The 25463-nt window shown below is 35.2% G+C and overlaps 1 protein-coding gene across 14 annotated transcripts in view; it reads left to right on the forward strand.

The window, feature by feature from the left end:
* TRPC1 (transient receptor potential cation channel subfamily C member 1) overlaps positions 1–25463 on the forward strand; it is a gene marked incomplete at its 5' end in the record, with an annotated part of 70928 nt that continues 45465 nt past the window's right edge. For 4 of the 14 annotated variants that reach the window (XM_080817299.1, XM_080817301.1, XM_080817294.1 and 1 more), the window contains 3 exons: positions 1–175; positions 9675–9829; positions 21131–21333. In XM_080817299.1, the coding sequence (XP_080673425.1) occupies positions 1–175; positions 9675–9829; positions 21131–21333 (533 nt within the window). Of the gene's footprint in view, positions 176–9674; positions 9830–16378; positions 16481–21130; positions 21334–25463 lie in introns of all 14 variants that reach the window. The other 10 variants (XM_080817303.1, XM_080817305.1, XM_080817295.1 and 7 more) reach the window with 5 other exon arrangements.

A 25463-nucleotide genomic window follows, 5' to 3' on the forward strand; every position in this document is an offset into this window, starting at 1 on the left:
ATGATGGCGGCCCTGTACCCGAGCACGGATCTCTCGGGCGCCTCCTCCTCCTCCCTACCTTCTTCCCCATCCTCCTCTTCGTCGCCGAACGAGGTGATGGCGCTGAAGGATGTGCGGGAGGTGAAGGAGGAGAACACTCTGAATGAGAAGCTTTTCTTGCTGGCGTGCGACAAGGGTGAGAGCTAGGCCCCTTTCTCCACTTCTGGGCGCCCCTGCCCTCCACACCCTTCACCCTTTCCTCAGCCTCACCTTGGGGCACTCTTTCCTCGCGCGCGGAGCGTCTGTACCCGCCTCGCTCGCTGTCTCTCCCGGGCCTCCCGGCACCGCCTCTGCCCTGTGAGTGTGGAGCTGGCTGGCGGGAGCAGCCGGGGGGCAGCCCACCGAGCACCGCACCTGGGGCGGCGGTTCTGGTCCTGGCTTCCCTTTGTGGGGTCCGGTGCTTAGGTAGCGACTTGCCGACCGGACCCCGCTTCTGCTTGTAACTCCCTGAAAGACCTGGTCTCCCTCTCGGAGCTTCTGTTCTTTCTTTCTGGAATCCCAGAGGGTTTGTCTAGTTCGGGACCTTCTAGTTAGAAAATTCCATGACCTTGCTTAAGGTTCCTCGTGTTTATGGGCTCTCCTGGTTTTTGTTTTTCCTTTTTTTAAACCCGTACTCGTATTATTAGCTTCAGCCACCCATTGCCTTGGTGTTCAATGACTGTTGAATGGGATTAGGTGTGTCAGTATCCTGGGTGGAGATAAAGATAGGACTGGAGAAATTATGCCTTAGTGCCAAACTTTTCCTTTTTTTTTTTTTTAAATTTACGGAACTTTGTTCGTGTTTTCATTGGAGAAGAAGGTTTATTGCCCCTGAACCTTCGGGGAAATATGGTCATGCAAAAAAGTTACAGGACAAAACTGTGGAATGTATTTAGTGTGTGTTTTTTTTAAAAAAACCAAAAAACTAGAAATCAATTACTTTTATGGCCACAATAAAATCTTTTCACTTAAGCATGCTTTATATTGATGCGTATAATAAAAGGAATGGGAAATTGATTGCCCTAAGAGGGCGTTTATTTCCCACATGTAAGAAAATGTAATTTTTCTTTTTCTAAATTTATTAAGTTGCCTTGCAATGGCCATGCTCACTTAGGAATACTCTGTTTAGGATTCTGCAAACTTCCAAACATAAACCCAAAGGGAGGCTTACTCTGTGAAGAGATTAACTACAGAGGATTTTTTTGTTTGTATGTATGAGTGTGTTTTTAATAAATCACAGCCTTTCTAATCTCTCACTGCTTTTGAAATAGGATTTTATTTACACAACTTTTTGAAAACACATTAACATATCAACAGAGTCCACCTATGTCTCTTGTCAGACCCTTTTATGTTCTTATGTAATAGTATTAAATTATATTATGAAAGCCTTTGTTAAAGTCCACCATGGACACAACTTTGAATAGTCTTGGAAATGTTAAGAAACAGAGTATATGTTTATAACCTCACAAAAGTCACTGTCTGTGGGTTATCTGAGTTCTCTTCCCTCAAAAGTTCTCTGAGAGGGGAAGGGACAAGATTGAGTTGTACTAGAATGAGTGAGTGGCTGCTGCATCTACCCCAGCTTACTGAGCTGTGGTTATTTTAAAGCAAACAGAAAGTATGTCAAGAAAGGGAATTTAATATTGCTGTCAACAGAGGACAGAGGAATATCATAATGGAATGTGGTTGGAGAAAGTACTTATATGTTATGTATATTTAGGGCTATTGCATGATAGACCTCAAATGAAATTTTTCATCTATGATAGTTTTGTAGCCTATCCAGTAGTGTCAGTTGAAATAGCTTCCTAATCTTCACCAGTTTCCTGTTTTATAACATTTAGATCCTTGGAGAGATTTAGCTTTTGGGAGTGGGGTGGAAGGTAAATATGCATTTTTTCCCCGTCTATAAATTAAACATTTTTTCAAATGAGTGAAATTAAATAGGTATTTTCTCTTTCAGGTATGTTGAAATGAATTCTTGGCTTAGATTTGGGAAAGTGGCTTAAATTACATTATTTATGGTATACATTTACATTGAAAAAGTAAATTTGAGTTATAGCAATATTTTTGTTTGCTTACATGTTTATATTCACTAATAGTGTTAAGCCTTTTTTAGTATTTCACTTTTAATCTAAAAGCGAGAAGCTTCTTGAAGTAACTGTAGCTTCCACTATTACATTGGAGCTTTCATCAAACCGAATGGCAAACATTTGCTAAAACAGCCATTAGGCCATTAGGGTAGAGTGTATATGCTTTTCACAGATGATTTCATTTTATCCTGACAAGCCCATGAGGCAAATCTGTCATACCTATTTTACAAATGAGGAAAATGAGGCTTAGCAAATATTACAACCACTTTGCCCAACATTACATTAGCTAGAAAGTGGTAGAACTCAGATCTACTTGAGCTTGCACTGTTATTAGACACTATGTTGTATTGATCTAGTTGTAATTGAATGAGTGAAAATCACTTGTGTTAGAAAAGACACATCCAAATTTGGACTTACTAGTTAGAGATTAAGCTTGCTCTCTATGAATGTTTTATAAACCTTGATTCTGTGAATTATATTTATCCAATAAAAGTAAAAAGCTTTAATAGCACTGGAACAAATCTACACTAGAATATCTATGTTTCTTATCCTTTTCATTTAGCATTCCTACTCTACGTATACAAAATGTTTATAATAAATTCCACTTAGGAAGAATTCCTAAAGCAAAAATTATGGAGATGAAATGGTTATGTGTATGTTAGTGGATGGGTGTGTACAGATTAAGGAGTAAAGAAAAAAAGGAGTAAAGAAAAAAAGATTTTTTGTTTGATTTTATTGTTTGTATAGCTGGCTTTTATGAAAAATGAGTTCAATATATTTAGGCAAGGGCTGATCTCCAGGTAGTGGCTACTTAGTAGTGGCTATTATTTATCTTGAAAGTAGGTCAGAGTCATGTATCATTGGTTCTTCGTATAAAATTTAGAAGAAAAGTGAAAGCGTCTGTACCAGTGACAACGAGTTAAGTATGTTGCCCGCCCCCACCCCCAGTAAAATTCTCGGAAAGCACATTCATATTCTTTATAGAAACAGAACGCTGCAATTCAGAGGTGAAAGATAATTGAAACAAGCACTAGCTATTTTATGAAATATTAAGTAGGATTCTTATCACCACCCCTTTCCTCTTTCATTGAGAGTTAATGTGATAATGAGCCACTTTTATTTGTGGGAGCCTGTGGTTTACTCAGGCCTGCTGGCTGGAGAAAGGGTTACAACATTGGTTTAGGGAACGCCTAACTAGGTGTAGTTCATGTTAATTCACCTCTTTTAATGTAACTTGAGTAGACAGCAGCTTTTAGTAAACATTCCCGAGCTAAACCTATATTAACCCTTTAATTTGCTAATTACCAGTTCTTGTGCAGAAGAAGGAAATGATGAAAGGACTTAAGTCTGGATTAGGGTCTTAGGTCTGGATTTAGGACTTTCCAACTCCCCATTAAGGGCATTTTCTGGAAATTCTGTTTGCAATTAATGAGTTAGGATGCCCTAGAAATTTCAGCTTGGGGGCACAGGAAAGATGGAGAGAGCTGTCCTTGGGCTCAATCTAATCTGAGGTCTTGCGTTACCTTTGTAGTATGATTTGCTGCATTGTGTGGGAGGGTGCCTTGATGTCTGAATTCCCACACGAACTTTGCATACCTTTGGACTAAGCATGCTTTTTTTAAAAAAATTTTTTTTAATTTTTAAGATTTTATTTATTTGACGAGATCACAGATAGCCAGAGAGGCTGGCAGAGAGAGAAGGGGGAAGCAGGCTCCCTGCTGAGCAGAGAGCCCCGATGCAGGGCTCAATCCCAGCACCCTGGGATCATGACCTGAGCTGAAGGCAGAGGCTTTAATCCACTGAGCCACTCAGGCGCCCCTAAGCATGCTTTTAAAATGGGGAGCGTTTCTGGGAGAAGTAATACTAAGCTGCCATTTTTTTAAGCTGCCATTTTAATAACACCTTACTTAATATATTTAGTGGGACTTTTCTGGCTATTTGATGTAAACTAAAATTTTATACAACTTGCAACATCACTGAATTGGATCATATACCAGATCATATACCATACACGATAGAGTCACATACCAGACTCTAATTACAAAATAAACATTGCTCCTAATTGTTTTCCTAATAGATACAAGAGTATACTGTTAATAATTTTTGTCAACTATCTTACTATAAAATAAGCATCACCTTTTATGCTGTAAATATAATTTTTCCCTACAGCAGAGTGAATCTTTGCTCCTTTGCCAGATTATATTCATTATCAATAATCTTCATTAACAGTCATAAATGGCTAAGAACTTAGAGTAGTAATTGTCTCTCTTGAAAAATATTCAAACATACCCTGTTACAAGTATCTTTAATTTTTAAGGTTTCACTTATAACAATATGAGTATAAAACATTGGGCTTTTGAGAAATACTGGGTTTTGCATATTTGGGTAAAACTACATCTTTAAATCACCTTCACTGTAAAAGTCTTGTATTTTTTTCTTTTTAGAATTTGATTCAGACAATTTGAAGTTTTCTATAGAGTTAACATTTTAATCAGTATTGTCACTATTTGTATTTACAGATCCTGCAACTGAATTTGATCGTCTTTGTATTTTTTTATTTTGTTATTTTTCTTTTTAATAATAAAATCCTTTTTTTAAGTGTCTTCAGTAATAGTTTAAATAGAATGTTGCAGTTGACACACTCTAAAGGTTTGTTATAGAAACTTGGTTTGAAAAGCTTTATAGATTTTTTGACAGATAAATTCTACACTTCACAACTAAAAATTTGAATACTCTAAAATTAAACTGATCAACTTTAATGCTCCCATTTTAGGGATACTAAAATTTACCATCATAACATATGCCAGAAAATAAAGTGAGATGCCAATAAAGAAGAGATGGTATCACCTATTCTTAATTGATACTGTAACATTTCTCCACTGTATTTCTTAAGGGTTTATCACAGTTGGCCAGGGTGAATAGGTTGCTAAATATCCATGACATTACCTGGTGTTTTATATACCATTTCATTTTTAAAAATCATTGGTTAGGACTCATTACATTGATTTGTGACTCCTGATGGGTTGCAACCTGCATTTTGGAAAACATTGGTCTACAAAGATCATAGTAAACAGGAGAGTTGCACACAGGTAATAGAGAATGGTAGCAAAGCTCACGTGCCATAGGACTTAGAAAGCCACAGTGAAAATTTTGGCACTTATTTTAGGTGTGATAGAAAATCTTAACAATCCTCAAGATTTTGGGGAATTGAATGATTTTAATTTTAAAAAGATCACACTGGCTGCTGGGTGGACAGTAGATTAAAAGGGGGGGACTAGAGCAGGGGCTAGAGCAAGGTGGGCAAATTGTGGCCCACAGGCCAAATCCTCACCACCTGTTTTCCTAAGTCCTGTGAGCTAAAAATAGTTTACATTTTACATTTCAAATAGTTAGGAGTAAATCAAGAGAAGAATAATATTTTATAACATCAAAATTATATGTTATTTGAACTGTAGTGTTCACAAATAAAGTTTTATTGGAATATATTGGAATTCATTTGTGTATATGTAATCTGTGGCCACTTTTGTGCTGTGAAGGCAGACTTGAATATTTGCAACTGAGATTGTATGACCTGTAATGCCTGGAATATTTCCTGTATGGCCTTTTATAGAAAAAAAGGTGTTGAGCTTTGTTTTAGAGTACTGGCAGCTATTTCAGTAAAGAGTCTATTGCAGAATCCAGGAAAGAGATGATAGTGGCTTTGACTGTGGGTAGCCATATACATGGATACAAGTGGACGAGTAGTGGAACTATTTTGGAGAGGGGGCTGGGAAGGCTTGCTATTAAATTGATGTACTAGTGGAATTGATTAAAAACATTTATTTTTCCATCACTGAAAAAGAACCATCTAGCCAAAAGGTACAGATTATGTTGCATTTCCTTGTATATATTACATTTTAAAAGACAAAAGATTTAATGTAACTCTTAAAAGCAAGTTCAATGTAAAATGAAAAGCATTCATATATTTGACATAAAAAGGCATTTAAATTGTAACCCTTGCTCTATAATTAGCTTCTTGCTATGTATTTTAAATTTACTAACCTCTTTCTACATATACACTCATCCTGCATATTAAGACCGTTCCTAAATATTAAGACTGTTCTGGGCTTAATAATAAATAATATAACATTGTTTTAAATGGCTTGCAAATGTAAACTTAGGTGGAATACTTGGAAACCACTCTAGTTTCTTATAGGTTCTGTGACTGTAGCATGTAATTTTTCATTTTCACGAGTGTGTCAGCTATAGCAGGGTGGAACTTTTTATTATTTTTAGGGATGAAAATTACTTACTTGGTTTGATTTTTTAAAGTTTTTTTTCTTGTATAACCCCCTGACTGTAATAGAAATAGTCTTTGAAACCTCAAGCTAGAGTATATGACATTTGCAATACAATTACTTTTTAAATAGCAATCTGAAGTTTTTTTTTTAAATATATTTTATTTATTTTTTTGACAGAGAGAGATCACAAGTAGGCAGAGAGGCAGGCAGAGAGAGATAGAGAGAGAGGAGGAAGCAGGCTCCCCGCCAAGGAGAGAGCCCGATGTGGGGCTCGATCCCAGGACCCTGGGGTCATGACCCAAGGTGAAGGCAGAGGCTTTAACCCTCTGAGCCACCCAGGGGCCCCAGCAATCTGAAGTTTTAAAACATGTAGCAGTTTCTTTCCTATGCTGTACCTGAAATTTATAAAATTTTGTAAGAGTTGTATTTATACAATTCTTTATACTTTTCTGTTTCTGACAATTGGCTGACTAGATAATCCAAAAACCCTTCTGCTTCAAATCACCTAGAAATGCCAGCTAAAAGATAACAAATGTCCATTTAAATGAACGGCTGAGCTTTCAAGAAATTAAGGAAACACTCATCATGCAAAAATGAGGAAAAGACCGAGAAATAGAGGAGTATGTGAGCTAACATTGGCTGCTCCATGGATGGGGCAAGAGTTAGGTATTGGTCCAGGCATTACAGGGATTTGAATTTCAATGCCCATATGGAAATAGGTTATAAGGCCTTGAGTTTGTACAAAGTGGGAAATTAGCACAACATCCATGCATAAAATCAGCATCCTTTAAGCACTGTACCTGTAGGAAAGGGGTAGATGAAGAAGAAAACCCACCCACCAGCACTGGGAGACTACAGAGAAGCTTAAGAATTTGTAGCTGTAGTCCTGTCTCTTGTTGGCTTGGAGTTATTTTTTTATTTGAGAGAGAGTGAGAGAAAGAGCAAAGGGAGAGGAAAAGCAGACTCCCTGCCCATCAGGCAGCCTGACAAGAGACTTGATGCTGGGACTTCAGGTTCATTACCTGAGCTGAAGACAGAGACGCTCAACCGACTGAGCCACCCGTGTGCCCCATGGCTTGCAGTTTAATACTACCTCCTTGGTGTGTAAAAACCTAAACTGAGAAATATAACAAGGATTGATGGGATACTAAAACCTCTGAGTTATCCAGAAGAAGCAAACAAAACATTCTTGATGTTACAAGCTTTCAAATTAGGCTGCCAGGATTCTCACAGTTAAGCTGCATGAAGATGAGTTTGCAACGCTCAATTTAAAAATTCCGAAGACAGTCACTCATTCTTAAGAATGGGTCAGTAGACACAACAAATAGGATTAAATCCCTAAGGCCTTCAGATAATTATCATATAGAAATAATAAAATAAGTATGTTTAAAATGACTAAAATCTTAAGGAAATGAAAACATAAAAGATTTGGAAAGGAATTCAATAAAAAGTAAAAAAATAGTCATAAAAATGAATGGGTTAATAAAAAATAATTGGATAAGGACTAAGTGGGAGAGTTGAAATTATCAAGAATATAGGAGAGAGAGAAAGAGGAACACTAAGAAATCTTTAGAGACGCTGAAGTTGGAATGAGATGATCCAACATAATGTTTAATAGAAGTTCCAAAAGAAAAAAAAAAGTAATATGGGGATGAAGCAGTATTTGAAGAGATAATGGCTGAAAATATTGCAGAATTTATGAAGCGCAAAAGTCCTTAGATTCAGAAAACCTACTGAGACATTAAGTAAATAAAAAAATTAGTCCTCACCTAGACACATCATGAAACCAAAGAAAATGTAGAGTTTTTATGGGTAGCATTCTCTTTACCACCAAGATATTGAAATAAATTCGCCTGAAATAAGGTTTCAAACATTATTTTCCAGTAATGGTGCTAAATTTTCACTGGTCTATCTGTATGTTCACTATTCGTTCAGCTTGTGACTAAAAGCTTCGCTTTGTGAAGTAAGTTTTTGTCATGGAACAAGTGTCTAAAAATTACTAGTGCTGTGAGGAAAATACTTCTTTTTGTGACTAGTTTTCTTTAGGGAACTAAGGAAATACACCATCAAAAAAACTACTATTCAACTTCTTCCAAAAGTCATTGACTAAAAATAGTAGCAAGTTAGAAGTTTTAACAAAAATCTGTTACTTTCCCTATTCACACATTTCGTTCAGTTTTAGGGTTTTTTTCTTTCTGTATCATGAAATTATTCATTTCTTTTTCCTTGTGTTTTCTACTCTGATCTTTTCCTGTTTATTAGTCATAGACTTTGAAGGAACAACTGTGTTTGCAAGTCATTTAAAATGGTTTATTCATCTTATGTTTCAAAAGTTAAATCAAATAAAACAAACAAAACTCACCTTGCTTTATTTAATCAGCACTTCTCTTTGGATTCATTCTGCCAAATTACTGCACTAGTCGGTCAACAGGTGAATATAATGGGCACTGGGTGAAAATAATGACCTCCGTACTTGTTCTCGTTTTTCCCTATGGGTCACCTGTTTTGATGTAGGCAAGCTGGACTTAGGCAGAAGGTAATCTGCATGTTCCTGACAGGTGAAACTTCATTTAGAAATATTCTCATTTTAGACTTTACCAGCATTAATCCTAGTCCTGCCTTAGAGTTTTATGAGCTGAATATTTCCTGGTCATGTAAACAGGTGCATTAATGAGATAAAGGGTGTGTGTGTGTGTGTGTGTGCGTGTGTGTGTGTGTGGTGAGAGTGGGAAGGAGAGGAAAGGAATTTCTGGCATCCTTCTCTTTTACTATGTGTGACCACTAGCATGTATACACACTGCTTTTCCAACTAGATTTTCCACTGTAAAACTACTTCTTAATATCCTCTGCTTGTTGTTAAATCTATTTTTAACCATTACTATGTACCAGTAAATGTGTTTGTGTATTTGAGATGTAAAACTTAAATCCTTTACGCTTGTTATTTTTCTAGTTTACAGTCTGTACTTTTGGACGTTATTTTATTGCTTTAAATATCTTCTTAAAGTTTCTGTCCTTATAATCAATCGGTTACGAATTTTAAACTAACAACTTCTATTTTAAGCCGCACATTTCAAATTTTTTCTACTTTTTGTGTTTGCAGCTGATATACATACTAATTTGTCAGGACAAGGTTTTCAGCAAGGAAATGATCACATTTTCTTTGCTCATTTTCATATACAAAAATGAGTTTAGGTTTTTAAGTTTTAAATCAATAGGCTAAGTTTTTACAGTCATTCTTATCTAATATGTCTTGGATATTAAATAATGTTTGTATATTGTTATTTAGGTGACTATTATATGGTTAAAAAGATTTTGGAGGAAAACAGTTCAGGTGACTTGAACATAAATTGCGTAGATGTGCTTGGGAGAAATGCTGTTACCATAACTATTGAAAACGAAAACTTGGATATACTGCAGCTTCTTTTGGACTACGGTTGTCAGGTACAAGGCTAGATAATTCTACCAGTAGCTTCTAAATACTGTTAGATATGCCATGTTTTCTTCTTTCTTTCTAGTTTCCTTTCATCCCCCTCCTTTCTTCCTTCTTTCCTTCCTTTGCTTTTTTTAAATTCTTATCTTTCTTTTACCCTTTGTCTTGAGCCACTAAAAGTTTTTAAAACAAACAAAAAAAAGTCTTTTTTAAAAAAGTGCATTTGACTTATCATTTCCCTCCAAATTTTTATGTTCCCCCCTTTATATGTTTTATAACATCTCACAGAGGTAAATTATCATGATTTATTAAAGGTGATTTTGTTTTTATTACTTATGTTATCACTATTTATGTTATATATCTAAAAATAGTACAAGTGTTCTGAAAGTGTCAGGGGAACAGGTTGTTCTGTGGTTCATGTAATTTACAAACATAAGAACAAAATGCTCCTGACTCACAATGTGCAATTTTCAACTTTACTTTTATTTTCTCCTGTTAAATTTTATTAAGTTTTCCTTTTTGGTCTGAAGTTAGTGTTTATAACTAAAGATGAACAAATCTTTTTTTAAAAACTGGAATACATAAACCTTTCTGTTTCTCTTTATATCAGTTCAGGTAGAAAAGCAGGCATTCATATAAGTCTTTTAAAAAATACATATGTATATATGTATATTTTAAATATTTTATTTATTTGTCAGAGAGAGAGAGCACAAGACAGGGAAAGGCAAGCAGAGAGGGAAGCAGGCGAGCAAGGAGCCCAATGTGGGATTCGATCTCAGGACCCTGGGATCATGACCTGAGCGGAAGGCAGCCGCTTAACCCACTGAGCCATCCAGGCATCCCTTCATAAGTCTTTTTTTTTTTCCTTCATATAAGTCTTGAAAGACAAGAGGTTCTGAAGGAAATTTAATAATATTTAATTATTTAATATTATTTTCTTTTTCTTTGGGTTGCTTACGATGGGAGCACATGAATTCTGGCACTTTTTTTTTTTTCTTTCAAATAGCGTGATTGCTCTGTTGTAGCTTCAAGTTAGTGGGGTTTTTTTTTTTTTTGAGTGACATCAGGAAGCACTCACAGAAGGTTTTAAAATATAAGTAGGTTCTATGTGCATTTTTATTGTGTGTACATATATATGCAGTACAGTATACAGTACAGTATGTTTACATATTTAGAGTAGAAAAAGAAATTGCTTGCCAGCAATTTTAGTTACCCAGAACACCATTGAGAATCAGAAAGTAACAACATCTCTGTACTGTAGCTGCCATGAAGTTTTCCATTTATGAACTTCAGTCATAGGAGTACTAGAGCCCTCCTTCAACTTTTAACAGATGTCAATACTTAGTCTTCAATCTGTAGAGAATTAGAGGGGCAACAAAAGGGGCATGAGGGCTGGAGTGAAACAAAATGGGGCATAGTACCTCTGACTCTCTTTAATAAAGAGGTCAACAGCGTTACATATCTGATAATCTCTAAGGGAGTTGTATGTTAGAATGGTAATTAATGTTTACAACAATGGCCAGAATAAGTAAGGAAAAGTTAAATTATATTCAGTACCTATTGTTTTAGAAGTAAGAAGAATTTGTATAGAATTTCTGAAAGTAGAAAACGTCCATCAATTTTGATAAACTATTTAGTTTATATTTCAAAGTTAAACACTTAAAGGCATAAGCTTCAGTTACCTAGAAAATAAGGTTATAAAGAAAGACCCTGATGATTCTGGATAAATGAAGTATTTTGGTATAATCATCATTTTTGTCTTTTTACATATATGTTCCTCTGTATATAATAATTCTGCAGTGTACGTGGTTCTTTCACATGTTTCCTGATCATATTTGAACATCATAGCCAACCTATATAGATGTTACATTTTATAGATCAGAAAACTGAGGCTCATAGACTTTAATGAATTGCCCAAAGTTCTAAAATAAGTGAGGGTAGAGCTAAGATACGAACCTGATCTTCTGACTGCAAATCCCATGCTCTTTCCAGTTCATTATGTGTTCTGTCTCAGGTTGCCTCTGTCTTGCCTGTCAATTAACAGATGTCCAAGACCTATCGTTGGGTGTGATTGTAGAAATGAATAAGTAAAACATGAGTTCCGTACTAAAGGACATTAAAACTAATTGGATAATGAAAGTATAGTTGATCCTTGAACAATACAGTTTTGAACTGCATGGGTCCACTTATATGTGGATTTTTTATAGTATAGGACTAAATATTTTCCTTAATGATTTTCTTAATATTCTTTTCTCCAGGTTATTTTTTAGAATACGATATATAATACATAAAACATACAAAATGTGTGTTATTGACTATGTTATAGGTAAGGCTTCAATCAGCAAGAGGCTATTAGTAGTTGAGTTTTGGGGGAGTTAAAAATTATGTGCAAATTTTCAATTATGTGGGGGGTGGGCACCCCAACCTCTGCATTGTTTAAGGGCCAACTGTGTACGTTCGAGTTTGAAATCAGTTAAATAATGCAGATGTGTATTTGGTAAGTACTGAGTGGTAGTAATACTTGACCCTTGTATATTACTTTGAGGTTACAAAGTACTTTTGTGTTATTTTATCTTATGTTATCCTAGTGGCTCTCAACTGGATAATTTTGCTCGCCAGGGGACATTTGATAATGTCTGGAGACATTTTTGGTTTCACAGTTGGGGGATGGATCACTACTGGCATCTAGTGAGTAGAAGCTAGGGATGCTGCTGAACACCTTACAGTGCACAAGACAACATCTACAGTGAAGAATTACCTGGCCCCAAATGTCAGTATTGTCACTGTTGAGAAACCATGTTTTATACTTATGCTTTTGTGCTTTGCAATAGATGTTTTAGAAATAGAGTAAAGAGAAGGTCCCTGTGAATTGAGCTATCAAGGTTTCACAGAAGAGTGCCAGTTGAGCTCAGCCTTCAAACGTTAATAATTGCCAGTATTTTTATAGTGATACTGTGTGCCAGGGACCTTAAATATATTCACTTCCTTAATCCTCACAGCAGTCCATGAGGTAGGTACTATTATTATTTCAAGTATAGAGGAGGAAACCAAGGTACACAAAGTTTAGGTAACTTGCCCAAAGACACTCCACAAACGGCAGACCTGGAATTAGAATACAGGTTCTGGCTCCAGAGTCCATGCTTTTACATACTACCCAAAACTACTCTCAAAAATGTGTAGATAGCTCCAGAACAGGGGATGTTGGGAAGGATGTTAACAAAGGCAGGTGCAATGTATATTTTTTTTAGAAAGTGAATTGACTTAGCCTGTTGAACAAAATATTTGGGTTGGATAGTAGTGGGAAATACCTGGGAAAAGAACTAAAACAAAATGAATGAAAAGGGCCAGAATGCCAGGCTAAGTAATTTGGGTTTATAGATAATGGGACCATTAAATGATTTTTGAGAAAGGTTGTGTTGTGTCCAGTGGTATTTTGGGAAAAGTATTCTAGTGGCTGTGTTCAGTATAGATTGAAAAATGGAAAGGGGAGAAGGCAATAGCTTGGGTGAGCAGTTTTTACAATAATGAACTAGAATAGTAGCTGTAGGAATAGGAGAAGAAATGGCAGATGTGAAAGATGCTGTGAAGGAAGAATTGATAGAACTTAATATTTAAATTTGGAGGGGAGGATTGAAAAGGAGACCAAGATGATTTGGAAATGTTTAACATAGGTGGCTGGGAGAAGGATGAAAGAAAAAGAGGAAATTAAGAAGTTAAGATCAAGGCAGAGAAATATGAATTTGGGTTTGTTTATTTTGGGCATATCAGGCATCTCCAATAAATAGTTACAGATGGAAATTAAATCTGTAGGGAAAGATACATGTCCACAACATGGGATGATCACCTGAGTCGTGAAAGTGGATGAAATTACAGAGGAGAGAGAATGGCTGGTGCTTATTCTTTCTCAGGGAGCATCTACATTAATAAAGGCAATAGAAGGAAAGTGTTCCATTAAAGGAGCTAGGATAGTGTAGCATTGTGAAAACCAAAGGAGCAGTTTTTTTCAAATTTTTTATTTTTTTATTACAAAGGAGCAGTTTTAATGTGTTGCTTAGAAATCAAAGAAATTGAAAGGGTAGGAAGGGCCATTGGATTTTGAAACTGGCATCAATAGATTTAGAGAAAATGATATGCATGATTTGAGAAGTTTGACAAAGTGAGAGGAAGAAAACTTGAGTGGTAAGAGAAAGACAGGATCAGGACAAGGTAGCAAAGAGTGAGGAACTATCTGTATTTTGGGAGATGGGGGCTGGGACTGGTATTTCTGTAAATGAAGGACCAAGTTCCTGTAGAAGACAGAAAAGCATTAAATAGAATATCAAGGGAGAAAACTTAACTTTGGAAAGGAAATCAGAAGCTTCTTACTCTGAGCCTAGAGAAAAGAGTATGGGATTTGAATGACAATGAAAATGAAAAGACATTTTCTGAGGTGGGGAGGAATATAGTAAGCAACCTCATTAATACATAGTAAGTATACATATTGAATAAATTTAAATAAGGGATGTTCATATATTTGTGAGAAATTGGGAAGCAAAACTAATGACATTTTGTCCTATAGATATTTTTAAAATAGTTTAAAACTTTTTTTGCATTCATAACTTCCTTTGATTTATCAAATAACATCCAATTTGTGCAGAATAAGTTAATGGGAACTCCTTATTTACATGACTTTTTTACACAAATATTTTATACCTGAAGCTTATCCTTTTAAGCATTGGAAGACTTAACATGAATCTTTCTTTATTCTTTGCTAAATAGTGTATCTGAATATAGTTTAACTTTACCATCGTAAGTGGGAATCATTGAGAATATCATTGTTTTACTTTGCTTTGTATAATCTGAAGCTATTAACATGTTTCTCCTTACATTAAATTGCTTCTGACTGCTCTATATTGATAGTTGTTTTGCTATACTGATACTTTATCTTTTCAGTAGATGGCTTTTAGTAATTTTTTCTTCATTTCTTTCTACTTTGTTAGTTGTAATCTGTTTCTTTATTCAATAAAGATGTGAAGAATATTTGGGGGAAAAAATATCCTGCTTTTATAGACAGCTCTTAGTGTGGTTGAGACAATTCCTTCTGGGAAATAATGCCCATGAAGTTAGTTTGTGACAACTCAATATAGTTTGGGTTTTTTTTTTTTTTTTTTTTTTTTTAATTTGCAGTTAGATCCATGGCTGTGTTGAATGGTTGGAGTTGACTGGTATTTTGACTTGGAGAGCCATAGCATTACTATAGTTAGCTTTATAAGTTAAAATTTATCATAAATGAAATGTTTAGTAGTAATGAACACGTAATCCTTTTTGTTTGCTTCATCTGACCAAGTATGGTAAAAATTGAAGAGAAATATTTGCAAAGCACAATAGTGATGCTAGATTTAAATAGGCTACAGCCCAGTGAACCTTAGAAGTTTTAAGGAATAAAAAAATTAAGTTTCTCATTGGGGTGGGGAGTTTTTCCTGTGGGAATACATGGACGGTTCCTAATAGTTGAATGTGGCCCCCAATTCTTTCTTTGGGGTGCTATTTCCTATTTTTAGGTATCCAGGTAAAGCCTGTTGTTTTTAGTCCTATTTTTGACATCCAGATAAAGTATATAGAAGCTTTATTCTTTTCAGATCCAAGAATACTAGAGATCTGATATAGTTTCATTTTCAAGAGGAGACAGTTGATGTAAATGGTTGTTAAAGATTGTAACGGTTTTTAAAATGTACAGATTGAAAGTAATCAGGGCACTTTCTTAGATTAAATCATTATTTGTCCCCATGTTTCCCTTCTGCCTTTATGGTTTTCCTTAAAACAAAACAGAGTAGAACAAAACCAAAAGAAACCCAAAAACCTGGTGTCTCAGTTGCCAAGTATCATAATAGGACTGTTGACTTTGTTACAGGGTTGGAAAGTCCCAAATGCTCAGCTTCTGTTTACTTTTTCCTCCATCAAAGTTGGAATTTCAAAATGAATGATACTTTGGGAGTAAAACTATAAAGTTACTTCTCCCTCTTGTCTCCAAGGACATTGGTAGTCTAGTTTTTTACAGCTTTTACTTGACAAGATTGCTAATATTAATGTCACATTTCAGTTAGCCATGTATATTTTAAAGTTGAGACCAGAGGGCTCCCCTATCCTCATGGTTGCCCTGATGGTCATTTTTATTAGAATGAACATAATCCTTTATCAGTAGTAATAGTTCTTGGCAATTTCTTTAAAGATCTGGAACGTTAAGATTTTCTTTTTGGTTCAAAGTTCACAAGTAGAGGTCTTGAAAAGAAATTTCAGCTTTGAATACTCCATGAATCAGCACTGTTCCATTAATAAACACTTTTAGCAACCATTTATTTTTTTTGTGAAACCAGGACAGAAATTTGTATGTTTTATGGTACACAGAAGTACTGCTAAGGCAAGCAAATGTACTATTTGGACAGTCTAAATTTTTAAAAATTTAGTATTACTGTATATCCTACAGTTTAAATTTAAAGATAGTTTTATTTAAGAATTAGTAAAAATAAATAGTTTACCTTTTTATCCTCCATTTTCATTTTTAACCTTTTTTTTTTTTAAAGTCCGCAGATGCACTTTTGGTGGCAATCGACTCTGAAGTAGTGGGAGCTGTTGATATACTACTTAATCATCGACCAAAACGATCATCAAGACCAACTATAGTAGTTAGTACTCTTAAATATTTATTAATTTGGATTTTTAAACCAAAATAGATCTCCTGCCCCATTGCCATTTTTTTCTTCCCCCAAATTTATTTTGTTTTAAAGAAATAGATTTTTTTTTACTCTGTAAAATATTGCCTTCAAGTAAGTAGATACTTGCAGGAATAATTAATTTTGCTTTCAGGAAACCTTTTTAAAATTAGTGATATTTTCATAATTTTGTCAGTGTGGACCAATATTTTTAGTTTTGGACATTCTATAGATTAGGTTGAAAATACAGATTAGTTTCCAAATGGATTTAAGAATTAAATATAAACAGTGAAACCATAAAACTGGTAGGTGAATACTTAACTGATTATGAGTGGAAAGACTTTCTAATCATGAAAAGCAATGGCACAGCCTTTGGCTGTATAGAAGTTAAATTTCTGGAATTCAGACATCAAGCAGAATTTAGAAAGCAGATGGATAACTGGCAAAGATATTTTCAAAATATATCACAAATTCATAATCTTAATAATTGAAAAATTGACGAAAAACACCAGGATCAGAAAAGGACACCAAAAAAAGTCTCAGAAAAGAAAATATAAGATATTAGAACTTACTACTAGTAAGATATGAAATACCAAATTTTGCTCATCAAATTAGCAAAGATTTACTTATTTATTTAAATTTTAGTTAACATATAGTGTAATGTTGGTTTCAGGAGTAGAATTCAGTGACCCATCACTTACATATAACACAGTGTGTATCACAAGTGCCCTCCTTAATACCCATCACCCATCTAGCCCACCACCCACCCACATCCTTCCATCAGTCCTCAGTTTTTTTCTGTCATTAAGAGTCTCTTATGGTTCATTTGCCTCCTACCTTTTTTCCTCCCTTCCCATACATTCATCTGTTTTTAAGTTCCATATATGAGTGAAATCATATGGTATTTGTCTTTGTCTGACTGACTCATTTCACTTAATATAATATGCTCTAGCTCCATCCATATCATTCCAAATGGCAAGTTTTCATTCTTTTCAATGGCTGGGTAATATTGCATTATATATAGCTCTTCTTTATCCATTCATCAGTCAATGGCTATTTGGGCTCTCCATTGTTTGGTCATTGTTTGAATGCAAATTAGTAAAGATTTTTGAAAATAATTATCATTGATGGCAAAGGAGTAGTACAGTCTAATACAAATTGGTCGGGAGGGTATTTTGGAAAGCAGTTTGGCAGAGTGTGTCATAAATAAGAAAGCTGTTCATGTTCTTTATCCTAGTGTTTCCCCTTCTAGGAACTGTCAGAAATGGGGAGAAAAATGTTAATTGTGATCTTACTTATAGCAATGAAAAAAACCATGTGACCTAATTTAAACATCCCCAAATAAAAGATTGGAAAGAGTGAAAGTCACATGTATATTAAAATGATATTTTTAAAAGAATATTTAGGAACCTGAATAAATATGACTTAGGAAGGTAAAAAAAATCGGAATAGTAAACTGGACATACAATATGATCCAATGTTAAAAAGATGCACAGACAAGGAACTGTATGCAAATGTAGCAAAATGTTATCTAACAGCAGTCATCTCATTGCTAAATTAAGGATATTTTTTCCTTACTCCTTTTAATTTTCCTTGTTGCTTTAAGTTTTTAAGACAGTCACTAATGATCAGATAAATTCTACTCTAAAATGAGATATTTGTTATATTTCAAAATTTAAAAATTACAACATTCATTATTGGTGAGGATGTAGTAAAACAAGTAGTTTAAATAATTGCTGGTAGTGTAAACTGGCTATCCTCTGAAGAAAAATACTGTTTTAAGAAAGAATTATAAATTAGTTGTGGATTATCTGCCATTGTCTGAGAACAATGAGAAACTCTGCTAAATTGCATACTTTATCATACATTAGCTGAAATCTTTTACTTTCATTTAGGTATTAGAAAGTATGTGTCAGCATGACTTGCTCCAGAGGGTAGTACCAACTAGGTTAAGTGGTGATAAGAAACCAAAAGGAACAGGAAAAAAGGCTAAGAATATAGCCCTTGTCCAAATGATCAGAAATACCTAGAATCCTATTCGATTTTCTGTCATCTGTCTTGCAGTCATTGTTATATTTTGGTATACTTACTCCACCTTGTAGCCTTTTTACCCATTTACTTTCTTGGCAGGGAGAGGGGGGTGTAGTATGCCAGGGTATTGGAGCAACTGGCTGACATTATTTCATCACCATTAGCACCACCAGTCGACTCTTGAGTCATAAGGCTCTGGCAGTCTTCACCTACTCAGTGAAAGAACACTTTGTACTTCATCTCTAACGAAAAGGGGTATCCAGCCTTTGCTTGAGTACTTTCAGTGACAGCAAGATCATATTTTAAGAGCCTTAATACTTCTTGACAGATAATGTCAAATATTTTTATGTACTTTTTTTAATGATTTCAGTGAATTCTGTATTCTTAGCTTATCAAAATTATTTATTGATAAATTTTGATTTTCAAATGCAGGTGGGTTTTTTGATAGTATGTAGATTATATTATGAACAATGAAATAATGAATTTTAATCTTCTAATAATGTTTTTCACAGAGTCAAGTGTATTTTATAGGAAAAATGTGAACATTATTTAGATACAGTTTTCTTTATAACCAGTAATAAGGGGAGAAAGGGCAAAATTTTTAGATTTCTTTGTTATTTTTAAATAAATTCTTTAATTTGAAGTTTCCAGGAAATAAATGGGAAGTATATAAAGAAACTACTCATAAAAGAAGGGGGAAAAGCTAAGGATGTTGGAAAATACTAGAACTTAGCCAGTAATCAAAGGAAAGTAAAGTATTTTTTCACTCATAAATTGGGAATGACCATGCCTAGTGCTGGTGAGTGAACCTTGAGTGTGAAATGGGTACATTCCTATATTATTGGTATATAAACTATGAAAAGAACTTTAGTGATCTAAACCAAAAGCTTCAAAACTGTTCATGGCCTTTAGACCTATTATTGCACTTCAGGGGTTCTGTGGTTAATGAGTTTATCCTAAATTTCAAAAAAGCTGTATTCATAAAGATGTTTGTGGTAGTGTTATTTAAATAAGCAAAACAAAATATCTTGAACATAGGTCTATGAATTTTCTTTCTTTATTTTTTTTTTAAAGATTTCATTCATTTATTTGACTGACAGATCACAAGTAGACAGAGAGGCAGGCGGGGTGGGGGGGGGGAAGGGAAGCAGGCTCCCTGCCAAGCAGAGAGCCCAATGCGGGGCTCGATCCCAGGACCCTGGGATCATGACCCAAGCCGAAGGCAGAGGCTTTAACCCACTGAGCCACCCAGGCGCCCCAGGTCTATGAATTTTCTTAAATTACATGCTAGGTCTACACATGAATTTTATTTCCCAGAAATTCTGGGTTATAGTTTTATGAAATTATTAGAAGCATCCTTGAATTTCAAAATAGTAAGGACTATTGTTTTTCATCATTGATGCCAAATCACTTATGCCAAAGATGTCCTTAAAAGGAGGTATAATAGAGAAAGAACTAGAAGGAGACACTGTAAAATGTATTTTGCATAGTAGGAATATGGGAATTTTTATACTTCTTTCTGCTTTTCTATATTTTTCAGATATTTTAAAATATGTGTGTACTACTTTTATAATGTTAATAAAAATTACCCAAAAACCCCTATGAACTTGATAAGCTTATGCAATGGAATCAAACAGCTCTCAGGAAAAGCCATGTGAAAAAGTGAGAAGTATTGGGAAGAATATGCAATAGTCATATATCAGTCAATCTTTTTATTTAACCCTGGTTCTTTGTTTACTTATGTTTCCTTCCTCATGTCATGCCATCAGCAGGCCCATGAGCCCATGTAGGGAAAGCAGCTCAGGCTCTGGTGTAATATGGACGTGAGTTCTGATCTGCATTTTGCCACTCTGTTGTGTAGCTTGGGCGCATTAACTTCTCTGAGCCTCAGTTTCTTCATGGGGATTATAATGTTCAGTTTTGCAGGCATTTTGGGGATTAAATGAGATGATAAACGTAAAGTGCCTAACAGTCCCAGGACTCATGAATAGTAGTTATTATTGTTAGTGTTTTTGTGCATTTGTAACAGGAAATAGTATAGGTAGTGATTGGGAATATGTAGAGAATTATACAAAATGAAGAGTGCTTCCTATTTACTTACTTCTTTCAGGTAGCTTCATTGCTATTAATGTGACGAGGTTTCCATAAAGTTGGAATTTTTAAGTTTTTCTCATGCATTTATACTCTGCCTATTTTTAACATTTCTGTTTTTTCCTTTATATTCTTTTTCTAAGATTCTTGTTCTTTATCCTTGTCATGCATGTTTCCATAATCTTGTGAAAATGAAACACTTTTCCCTAAAGTATTTCTCTAGGTATCCTCACTTCTTCTTTGTTAGGAAAACAGGACTCTAGTTGTATGAATATGTCCTATTGAAGATTTTTGTCTGTCATGATTATATTGCATTTATTAATTAATATTGAGTTATAAGGTTTCAAAAAAAATTGAGTCCTGGTAAAATGTTTATCATATTTTTAAAAATAATTCTTATAATCTTAGTGCCTTCTGATTTTTTTCATTTCATTTTCAGATAAATATATTATTTTGAAGACACAAATAATAATTTTATACATTTATATAAATATTTTTCAGAAACTAATGGAACGAATTCAGAATCCTGAGTATTCAACAACTATGGATGTTGCCCCTGTCATTTTGGCTGCTCATCGTAACAACTATGAAATTCTTACAATGCTGTTAAAACAGGATGTGTCTCTACCCAAGCCCCATGCAGTTGGCTGTGAATGCACGTTGTGTTCTGCAAAAAACAAAAAGGATAGCCTCCGACATTCCAGGTTAGAAAGTTAAGGTTTTGATAAATAGATGTGCAATTTACTAAGGTATATGTCGGTGAAATTTTTGTTGTTTTTCTTTCTATGCGGCTTTTAAGAAATATGGTACTGGGATAGCTTATGAAAGCTAAACTTCTAATTCCTTTGGTTAATATGAGTTTTACATTTTTTAGAAGTGTTTACTAAATGTTATGTAGTTAGGAAAAGCCTTCAAATTATGAACAAGGTTTACCTCGTACTTCTGCTGGTGGGGCTTGGAGACACTATTTACTTTTTAAAAGCAGAGTTTATTAATCTAAGAGAATTTCCAAATAGTGGAAGGGGTGGAGATACCCCTTCTTATCTTATTTACTTAGGAAATAAAAAGTATGTTCTATCTGACTAAATACTTAACTTGTTATGCCTCTTATTTCCCCTTTCACACAATATTTAAATCTTTTTCTCTTCCCTTCCTCCCCAGTCAAAAAAGTAAGAACAACTGAGGAGAAAATGAACAAGAAAGTATCCCAACTCGGACAGGCTGAGCAAGAGCACCCACATGGGCATATTGTATAAAGTTCTGGGCTAGACTTAAGAATCTCATTTTCAGCTTAAGTCTTCATATATATATTACCTGTGTAGTAATCAAATATAATTGAAATTACATCAAATATAATATTTACTATGGGAAATGTGGTCTGGAAGTCCTAAGCAGCCCCTTGACAAACTGTTTTTACAGTATGTGAAATTAGCGTTAAAGCTGCAAGCTATTCACCCTTACTCCTTCCTTACCTTAAGGACAGATTTTTGTGGATTGACAGATAGTCACAGATCCATAAATTGAGAAAGTCTCCTGGGAATCAATTTAATGTTTATTTGCAGAGGCTGAACTGGAAAGTTTTTCTATTTTCAAGTTTCAATGAGACCTATTTTGGGGGGAGGGGGTTTAAGATCTTGTTGATAGTTAAGGCTATATCATTTAACTTTTTAGTTTTAGAATGACTAGTCTGTAAAATGACAAGCAGAAATGATCTTTAAGGCTTCTTCTAGTTTTAAAATCCTTTATTAATATTAAATATAAGTATTTCTAAATTGTATGCTTATTAAATATGTGTGTAGTTGAAGCAGCTGAGGTTGTAGGAACTGGGGCTAGAGAGAACACTAAGCCTGGTTCTGTTTCAGGTGGGGAAGAAAGCTTTGTTCTGAAAGCTTTTAGAGGAGCTGGTGGCATGAGCTTGGTCTTTAGGTATGAATAAAAATAAAAAGAGGGGCCCCTGGGTGGCTCAGTTGGTTAAGTCTCTGACTCTTGATTTTGGCTCAGGTCATGCTTTCAGGGTCACGAGATCGAGCCCCATGTTGGCTCTGTGCTCAGTGGGGAAATTTTCTCTTTTGCTACCTCCCTACCACACCCCTGCTCAAATAAATAAATAAGTAAATATATAAATAAATCTTAAAAAAATAAAAAGGTTGTTTTGTGCAGAAAGTACAGTATGTGGTTGTGGTTTATTTAGGGAACTCCAAATGGTATGGTGTATTTACAGAAAAGTTTGAGTTTATTGTTGACATTTGGGAAAACAGGGCAAATATCCTGGCTACCAGTCATTTCTTGGAATTGCTAAGTAGACTTCCTGAAGAAAAGAGGGTAACAATATGAGTAAAAAGAGATATGGGTAAAGGTTTTGGTGAAGTTGAAGAGCCAATATCCTGGCAATAAAGAAGTGAGGCAGTCTGTATAAAGTTACTGGTTTTTAAATTTTAGAGATGCTGAAGTTTCAGGTGATGATAAGATCGAGGGGCACTAATTTTATTTTATTATTTATATATTTATTTTTAAAGATTTTATGTGTTTGAGAGACAGAGAGCACAAGCCAGGGGGTGGGAAGGGAGGTAGAGGAAGGCGGAGAAGCAGACTCCCCACTGAGCAGGGAGCCAGACTCCAGGCTTGATCCTAGGACCCTGGGATCATGACTTGAGCCAAAGGCAGACCTTTAACTGACTGAACCACCCAGGCACCCCTTAGGGGTGATTATTTTATTTTATTTTTTTTATTATTGTTAAAATTTTTATATTTATTTGAGAGGAAATGAGAGAGAACACGAGTGGGGTGAGGGGCAGTTGGAGAAGCAGACTCCCTGCTGACCCTGGGGTTAAAGGCAGCCGCTTAACCAACCCAGTCACTCAGACGCCCCAGGGGCCATAATTTTAAATGGGGTAGGGAAGGGTTATGGACCATTGTAGTTTAGAAAGACATTTTCAGTAATATAATTGCTATGATTTGGTTTTAGTCTCAATTATTCGATGTGTTGTGAAATCGAATAACTTTAAAGGAATATTTGAAATCTTTATTGTCTGTCAAAGAAAGACAAAGTTTTTAAAAAGTTGAGAAGTGCTTTGTTTAAACTGCATAGTGATTTTTATAGTTTTGAGTTTGAATGTCTGTAAGCCCAAAGTATACTCAACTTTACTCATATTATAACCCACTTCACCCTTGAAAGCAATTGAATTTGTACAACTTGGCTAGAAAAGTAGGATTTGGCATTGAGAAAATCAGTGAACTATGAGGCTCTAGTAATACTAGTTTGAAAGCTATTTATTTATTTATTTATTTGACAGGCAGAGAGGCAGGTAGAGAGAGAGGGGGAAGCAGGCTCCCCGCTAAGCAGAGAGCCCGATGCGGGGCTCGATCCCAGGACCCTGGGATCATGACCTGAGCTGAAGGCAGAGGCTTTAACCCACTGAGCCACCCAGGCGCCCCTGAAAGCTATTTATTTTAACTACACAAGTAATATGTGAATAAATCCTCAAATCTGTGTAAAAATTCTAAGTTTAATTTTGACCAATCTCAATTCTCCTCCTACCTCTGGAGCTAACCAGTATGATTAGTTTGAGGTTCTTATTCTGCTCCTTAATGACTAGAATTCTAATTGGCTAGAAATGTGACTCTTAACTGTGGTGTTAGATTGGAAACCAGTCTCCATCAATAGCCATCAATTATATGTTGAAGTTAGAAATTCCCTCTCCTGATTTCCGTCTATACAGAGTCCATTCAAGTTTCCTCTCCTATTTCATTAATTTTGCCTATATGTTATTAATCTTATTTCATCTACTCCAGTTTTTATGGTTGTCCAAATATTTAGGTTGAGCCATATGAAATTACTGTCTTAAAAGTATTTTGGACAATGTAGAATTTCATATTTCCATATTCTTTTTGGTGTGGATGAAACCAAAATCCCAGAAAGTTATGTAGAATATAATGACATAACTCTAAAGCCTTCAAAGAAAAATTTTTTAAGATTTATTTATTTATTTTAGAGAGAGAGCATGTGCACATGAGTGGGATTGGGGGGGTGGAGAGACAGAGACAGAGGAAGAGGGATTCTTCAAGCAGACTCCCCACTGATCGTGGAGCCTGACTTGTGGCTTGATTCCAGGCCCCTGGCATGATGATCTGAGCCAAAAGCCAGAGTCGACCACTTAACTGACTGAGCCACCCAGGCACCCCAAAAAAGTTTTTTTTTTTTAAATGGAGATTGATGATTGATGATGTACACAGGTGTAGTAAATGTATACAGGTGTATACTGTCACCAGAATCCAATATTCTGTCACTTCCATCACTGGAAGAAGTTCTTTTATATCCATTTGTAGTCAATCCCTGCTCCCATTCCTAGCTCCAAGCAACCACATATCTTTTTCTGTCTATAACCCATAGTTTTTTCTTTTCTAGAAATTTCATATAAATAGAATCATAAAATATATTGACTTATGTCTCTAGCTTCTCTTGCTTAGCATAGTACTTTGAGGTTCTTTCATATTGCATTTATCAGTAGTTTATTCCTTTTTTTTTTTTAATGTGATGTTGCCTTTTTTTTTTTTTTTTAAAGATTTTATTTATTTATTTGGCAGACAGAGATCACAAGCAGGCAGAGAGGCAGGCAGAGAGAGAGCAGGAGGCAGGCTTCCCGCAAGCAGGGAGCCCGATGTGGGGCTCGGTCCCAGGACCCTGGGATCATGACCTGAGCTGAAGGCAGAGGCTTTAACCCACTGAGCCACCCAGGTGCCCCAGTTTATTCCTTTTTATTGTTGAGTAGTATATCATTGTAAGGATGAATCTTTTGTTTATACATTCACTAGTTGACGGACATTTGAGTTGTTT

Source organism: Martes martes (assembly GCF_963455335.1).
Source record: "Martes martes genome assembly, chromosome: 1".
Classification (NCBI taxonomy): Eukaryota; Metazoa; Chordata; class Mammalia; order Carnivora; family Mustelidae; genus Martes; species Martes martes.